Below are 7,500 nucleotides of genomic sequence, written 5' to 3'. Positions count from 1 at the left end.
AATCGCCCACCATTGTTTCTGCAAAGTCAAAAATTTACTCTCCAAGACGAGGTTATTTATCACCATTTAGCACTTTATTATTCATCGGCATCACAATTTTTTGCTGTTTTTGGCCACGCTCATTTTGTTGAAACTCAAGCACACTTCCAACAGACCAGTTTATTTTCACGAACCTTTCCTGCTTACAGGGCAATACTTAAAATATCCTCCCGTATCACATTTCAACCTTAAGCTCGAAAATTCAATACACAACATGATATTATAATTCACAAAGGCAGAAAATATCACAGAATCCTTTTCCAGCGAAACATTTTATTGAAACAAACAACATAAGATGCACTAAAACGCCATTCGCGTTGCAATGACTTTCTACACCATTGCTGGTTAACGAGAATAACAAACTCATGACTCAGAGGCAGAATGTATATTTATATTTAATTAAGTTAATTAGCACAACAGAAAGAAGCTAACCTCATTTTGACTCGAAAATGCTTTACTATAATTGCCATAAAAACTATCCAGTTAAGCTCGCATATTATAAAGCATGACAGTTTTTTGAAACAAACAACATATTTCCTATTAGAGGCAAAACTCTTCCTATTTCATTACGTGCGTGAAGAGAAAAAACTCAATCGTGTCAAATATGCGCAATATTACAACAAACTAAAATTTCAGGATCAAACCGTTTCCATGAAGAAGCTTTTCCTTGAATAATGAAGCACAAAATAGACGACAAGCTTTCTTTCAAATAATTCTTGGCTGTCACATTTTCCAATTTTTTTTTTATCTGAAGACTGTGCAGAGTTGATCACAGATCCACTTAAGATGTTCGATTCATTCCCTGTCTTTGTTGAACCCATTAGTTACCAGAGAATTTTCCATTTGGTTTCAGTGTTCTACATAACAGCACACTTGGTAAAATATTAGAAATGCAGCTCACTTTGATTTCGGCTCAACGGGTAACAGATTGTTGTTGAAGTCCATTACTTGTCGCTTTTAAGATTCCACCGCCTGTCTTGTTCAGTATCCAATTGACTTGCCATTATTGAGCTTCATAAGGGTATATTTTGTTCAAAGATCCACTAAAACGCCATTCGCGTTTGATGACTTTCGACGCCATTGCCGGTAAAGTTAATTGTTCTACTGTGTCCACCAGAGAAATCTACGCATTTCCCACTACCCTCTCGATCCTAAGAAAATACGCACAGAAGGCTCTATGCACAAAGACACCACTTAGAAGGGGAGTGACAGGCAAGACTTTTACTGACAGGGAAAAAAAATAAAAATAAAAAAATAAATAAAATAAAACAAACCATACTGGCAACCCAGTAATTATCTTTTGTTGGCCCCTACTCAAGTTTCTCTCAACACAGAATCAAGCGCTTCACCCAACGCCACTGTAAGAACGTAGTCATCAAGTTAGTGTTTGCCCCATACAAGATCAACTTATTTAATGCCAAAGATGCCATCTCTAATTTATCAAGGTCTCGTTGCCTACAAATTTTCTTACGCAGGCTGTAGTGTCTGATAAGTTGTGTCAGTGAGACAAATCAACATCTTGCTACACGTGTTTGTGAACATTCAACATCCGATATAAGAACTCACACATCAATCAGCACACTTATGGGTCAGAAACATGCAGAGATTTGTGCTCAGAGAATTGCTTTTCAATCCTTGACAACGCCTCCACGCCTTTTCAACTGAAAATCAAGGAGGCCTTGCACATAGGCTGGGAATTTTCTGGTGTAAGCTTCGGTTTTTTTCTCATGTGTTCTCAATTCTAGACATGTGTATAGTTTCATCCCCCTTGAAAGTGTACACCCCAACGGCAGTGATTGCATGTTGATGTGAAAGAGCCCTTGCTCCGTGTATTGAGCAACATCTGAAAGTTTTGTCGGCTTATTTTAAATTAAACGCTTCCCGCCCGTGTGGATCAAGCAAACAAATATGTTTGCTGAAGCATCTAAGATGGCTGTCGCTGAAGGAAGAAAGTGAAAGGTACAATTTGTACACTTGTCAAACATTTCGTTGTCGCATGTTCAAGGTTTTTGTCTTTTACATTTGCTCTGGCTGATTTTTGCCGCCTGGCTTGATTGACTGGAAAATCTATAAGTATTTTAAAGTGACTTGAGCTTCTGTCACACTTATGGCCTACATGGCCTACTACCTATTGAACCACACGACTGTTTACCATAGTTCGTCTTCATTTGAATTTCTTGAAGCAGAAAGGTTACACAAGAATGAGAAAGTGATCGGGGGTTGAAGAACTTGGTAAAGTCGAACTCGTTTGTTGACTATTGCTACCTCATAACACGTCATATCCAAGATGGCGCTCTCCAAGTCACGAAAGAGGCAACTTCAAAGTGCTCTTGTCACATTTTAATGGGGAACTGGACAAAATGGCAACTATTTTTTAATTCCTGGGGAAAAGTTTTCGTAATTTAGAGAAACTTTTTCTAGACCGAACTTTCCTTGGAGGCAGTGTGGCCCAGTGGTTAGGGTGCTTGCCTTGAGATCCAGAAATCCTGGGTTCAAGACCCACTGTGATCCTGGTAGAAATTGGCGGTTGACTTCTGCCACCCCGGTAAGGCTCAGTTTGTTATCAATGGTTGAAGCCATCACGGCCACTGTGATGATAAAGCACCTCCTTTGATAGCTGTTTTGTTGCAGTATTGCCACCTGACGTTGCTCGCAAGACTGCTATTGTATTGATGGAGGGTTGAGATGAAAGTTCAATCTTTGACAATAATTGATTCTGATGTGGAATTGTGACCATGGGAACATTTTATCCAGGAGAATTTTACTGAAATTGGTGGCTCCTGGAAATGGCTCAAATTGCATCAGATCTGGAAAGTAACCATACACAGGCCTTCTGATAAAATTTACGCGATGGTGCGATTTGGCACAATCAATCTCAAATTGCATCAATGGCACAATTCATGAAAACTTGCCTAATTCACGAAAGAACGCACAACATTGATAAAATAAAACATTAATCAATAAGTTTCTTAGGAATTCCTGCATAAATGCACCATTTTTAAGATGACTTACCTTGGAAAAAGGCTAAAAAACCTTTGTCACCTTTGATTTCGTAAACATTCAAAGTTCAAGCTGAATGGGAAGATTTCACTGTCCCGTAACTTTTTTCAAAAAACACAAAATATGTTGATTTTAAGGCTCAAAGAAGTGCCTTATATTGTTCCCATGGTAACATTATTTTGGAGGAAAATGTGATGTGAGAAATCTATAATGGAACAGATATGATTACCCTAACTGTATCTAAGGACAGAATACGTTTATTTGTTTGAAAAAAGGAGAAACTATTTCGAGCCTCCTTAAATTGATCATTGATCATGCCTGGGTCTGATTTTCTTCATTTGTTTGGAAATTAGTGTTAGACTCTCACAATATCAATTAAAAAAGCCACTTCGAAATTGCCGTAAGGAGACGGCGTTTAAGCGACAATAAACACAAGTATCTGGTTTACATACGAAAATTCTGATGGAAAATAAATTCTTCATACACGAATAAGCGACGATTCCGTTGAAACATCGACCATTTGGTGGAAAAATTCCTAACAAAAACAAAATGCATTGTGCGTTGCTAAAATTTCTTGCCAACCGCAAAACTTTTGGAGCATGCAATTTGAAACATACGTTAATTAAATATCCGTAAACATTGAAAACGAAACTTCATGCGAAATGTAAAGGATGAATTTTTCTCGACACTCGCACAGGAACATTCAAGCAACCAACAATAATTACGCAGGATAAAACTACAATTACCGGTAACTTTATTCCAAAACATCCTTTCTACATAACAACTGCAGCTGTATATGATTATTATTACCTACAGTCAACAGTAACTAGATAAGGCATAAATTATCTGATGTGTCCTTGATCAAGTTGATGTCAGAGATAGTTACATTTTGCATTGACAACTGTTTTTTTTTAATCTGCCAAGGTTCAAGATGACCTGCGTCACCTTAAAGAACAGCTTACTTCGCAAGGTCTGTCAACAGATGCTATTGACATAGGAGCACTTGAAAGTGCCATAGAACGAACAGAACAAAGCGTCACGGTAAACAGTATTTTAATGTATTATTATTTTATTGAATGGTAAATTTTTGGGAATTTATTTTAATTATTTTTTTTTATTGACTTACATGTAGCCAACGTTCTAATTTAAGACAATTAAAATAAAACAATTCATGTCAATATCGTCACCCTAATTAACCCTTAAAGTGCCACTATGATCATTATAATATGATAATTTTTACCTCTTGATTTTTTAGGCGCATCACAAAGAATTCTATGAAAGAATGAAAATGCCGTTTACGGTTTGCAAATACCTGCATCTAGTTCCGGAGATATTTAAGTTTGAAAAATGTGTATAATTATTTGATCAAAATTTGGTTGAGTGTATGACGTAATCACTTGGCTAATTTGCATATCTTAAAAACTTGAATATCTTGAAATGGCTTCAATAGAAAAGGTGCGATTTTTGTCATAGTGGCACTGTAATCAGTGTGAGTGCTTGTTGTTCCTCTTAATGTATTTGTTGTACTCTCTTCTGTGCTTTACACTGTGCCTGATGATATCCTACTCTACACAGGGGAGCAGGGCTGGCACAGTGGTGAGAGCACTCGCCTCCCACCAATGTGGCCCAGGATTGATTCCCGGATTCTACACCATATGTGGGTTGAGTTTGTTGGTTCTCTACTCTGCTCGAGATGTTTTTCCCTGGGTACTCTGGTTTCCCCCTCTCCTCAAAAACCAACATTTGCAGGCATAGCTCAGTTGGCCTAGCTTGTCCTTGTTCTGTCATACACCTGATCTACAATCTCTTCCAGCTCTGTTGATCATTCTCCTAGAACATCTTGATGATGTAGAAGTGGAAGTGACCCTAATATGATTGTTCTCTAAATTGCTGGACTTCTGATAGGGTGCCGAAAAAAATTGAAGATTATGTGGAATTTTTTGGCCATATTATGTGTAAACATGTGTTGATTCTGCGGAAATTACACTGGATTATGCGGAAATTTGTACAATTTATAGAACTAATAATTAGGCCTGTCCAATGTATTAAATTTACATGCTTATGGTAAATCAGGACTCGAAATTATGACCAATACAGTCACATTTGCGACTGAATTTGTTCCCTTTGCGATTAAGATATCTGTAGGTGTCGCCAATTTGCGACCACCGTTAAAATAAAAGGGTTAGCAATTGGCATTTTGTTGAAATTTTTGCTAAAATAAATAAAGCAATAAAAATTTTTTTTGTTTCTTGTCATGAATTATTTGTTTCAATTTGGAGATATGGTAATGTGGTTGGACAACAATCCGTTCCCTCAATCATTCACCATTTTCAGGGGTTTTTTACATTTATTGCAGGCTCTTATTTTGTTTTGTAAAACTTCATCGCAATGATTGTCCCTACTTTTAAATTTTAATATCTTGTTGCATCTTTTTGTTTTAATTTCGAACCTATAGGGTATGTTATCCTGCGAAAGAAATGGCGCGTTTTCTTCAACGTTCAGGAAAAAATAGGCATTTCAATGAAAATAGTCAACCTCTTTGCATTTTATGTTAACTTTGTAAGGATAGTAATCAGCTGCTTTATCACTATTTATGGGGAGGATGCGGATTTTAGGGAATTATGCAGATCCGCATTGCCACATCCTGTCAGATGCTGTGATTAATTGCTGTAGTGAAATCATTAAAGAGACCCTGCCTTGTGCATGTGTTTTAGGGTGTTTCGATTGTCTATCAGACAGTTCTAACAGTTGTAATTTACCCAGAGGTGCACATCTGAAGGGTGTGTCTTCTTGTGCTGACTATTATTTTATAAGTCCCGTGCCTTTTTAAAGTCTTCTTACACAGTGGCTTAGGGAGGCGTGGTGGCCTCATGGTTAGTGACTCGACTCCGGATTGAGTGGTCCGGGTTTGGGTCCTGCCCAGGGAAATTGTGTTGTGTTCTTGGGCAAGACACTTTACTCCCACCGTGCCTCTCTCCACCCAAGGGGTATAAATAGGTGGCGGCAAAATGCTGGGGGTAACCCTGGGATGAACTGGCATCCCATCCAGGGGGAAGTCAAAAAGATAGTCCTAGTCGCTTCATGCCACAGAAACCGGGATAAGCTTCGGCTCTGATGGGCCAAGTTTTCAAAGCACTACATTTATCTATGCTAGATGCAGGCTCTGTGTTTCATTGGTTTAAAAACTACTATGATAATCGTAGACAATAATTATGTAACTTGCAACTCAACAGAATCAAAATCAAGTGACGCTATGATCTTCACAGTTATGAGAGCAATTTTTGCAATTACGTAGACAAGCCTGAAAAATTCAGGATTCGCGATTCCGGTGCGACGCTCTAACCAACTGAGCTATGAAGCCACTGACGTTGGGAGCTGGTCATATGTGGGTTCTAATGGTCATTAGAAAATTAAAAAATCGAAGGCGTTTTCCGAGATTTCAGTTGGTCTATAAAATCTTAAACGACTATAACTGTCCAAACCAAGTAAAAGGCAATCAAGTCTGCACAGGAGAGATCTCAGAGACAACACGACGCTACATTTACCAAAAGCAAATAAAAAAGTTGGACAAAAATCTTTTTAATATGCTGCAGCGTTGGATTGGAACGATTTACCAAAATCAATAAGATCAATTACAACTTTTTCATCATTCAGAGCAGCCTCTATAGTTTTTTTTTGCTAAAATTGGACAAATTAAGTCACAGATGCACGGTAATTTCAATATTGTATTTCTTATTGTTATCCTTTTTTGTCTATTAAGATAATATTTAAATAGTCGATTTTGATTGTATGTGATGATTGTATTTTACTCTTTATTATCATTTTTATGTTAGTTCAGAAATATTATATTTATCTGTTCATGTATTAATACCAGTTTCTTTTAACAAACTGATACATTTTTAGCAGTTTAAAATTTATAGAGTTATTATTATAATTGCCAACGAGTCAGGCCTTCTGAAGACAGAAGGCCTGGCGAGGCGGCAGCTTATAGAGCCGCGAGAAGATTTTTAGTCGGACGAAATCTCAGAAGCGCTTCAAATTTGAGTGTAATTTAGACCAAAAGCTGTAATGTAGACCAAAGCGATGAAATGTTGACCGTAGCGATAACCAATGAGAGTGCCGCACGAGTACGACGCGTGATGTATGCAGCCGCCAGGCGCCAAATCACGCAAGCTTGGCTCGTTGGCACTTTAGCGACAGCTATAACTAGTTATAACATATATAGTTGGCTTAAACCAGCACATGGAAATGATTTATTAATCAACCGTGGGCGCAATCGAGCTCTGTGATAATTTGTGCCATAAAAAAAAGCCCTTTATGGCAATGTTTCCATATTATGTCATAAATTTTAAAGTAGTGTTATTTGTTGTTCTTTTTTAAATCCCCAGCCCCTTTTTCTTGTGCTAGAAATACTGTATCTTTTAGGGCTTATGTCTCTGTGTTGCTGTTTGTTGAGCGATC

At 37.7% G+C, this 7,500-nt stretch overlaps 1 protein-coding gene across 1 annotated transcript in view; it reads left to right on the top strand.

The window, feature by feature from the left end:
• LOC138039004 (IQ domain-containing protein H-like) overlaps nt 1–7,500 on the top strand; it is a 182,280-nt gene that overhangs the window by 14,333 nt on the left and 160,447 nt on the right. The window contains exon 2 of the mRNA XM_068885137.1: nt 3,964–4,080. Within this exon, the coding sequence (XP_068741238.1) occupies nt 3,964–4,080 (117 nt within the window). The remainder of the gene's footprint in view (nt 1–3,963; nt 4,081–7,500) is intronic.

This window comes from Montipora capricornis, chromosome 2, assembly GCF_036669925.1.
Source record: "Montipora capricornis isolate CH-2021 chromosome 2, ASM3666992v2, whole genome shotgun sequence".
NCBI lineage: Eukaryota > Metazoa > Cnidaria > Anthozoa > Scleractinia > Acroporidae > Montipora > Montipora capricornis.
Note: the sequence above shows the minus strand (reverse complement) of the source record. Positions and strands in the feature narration are given on the sequence as shown.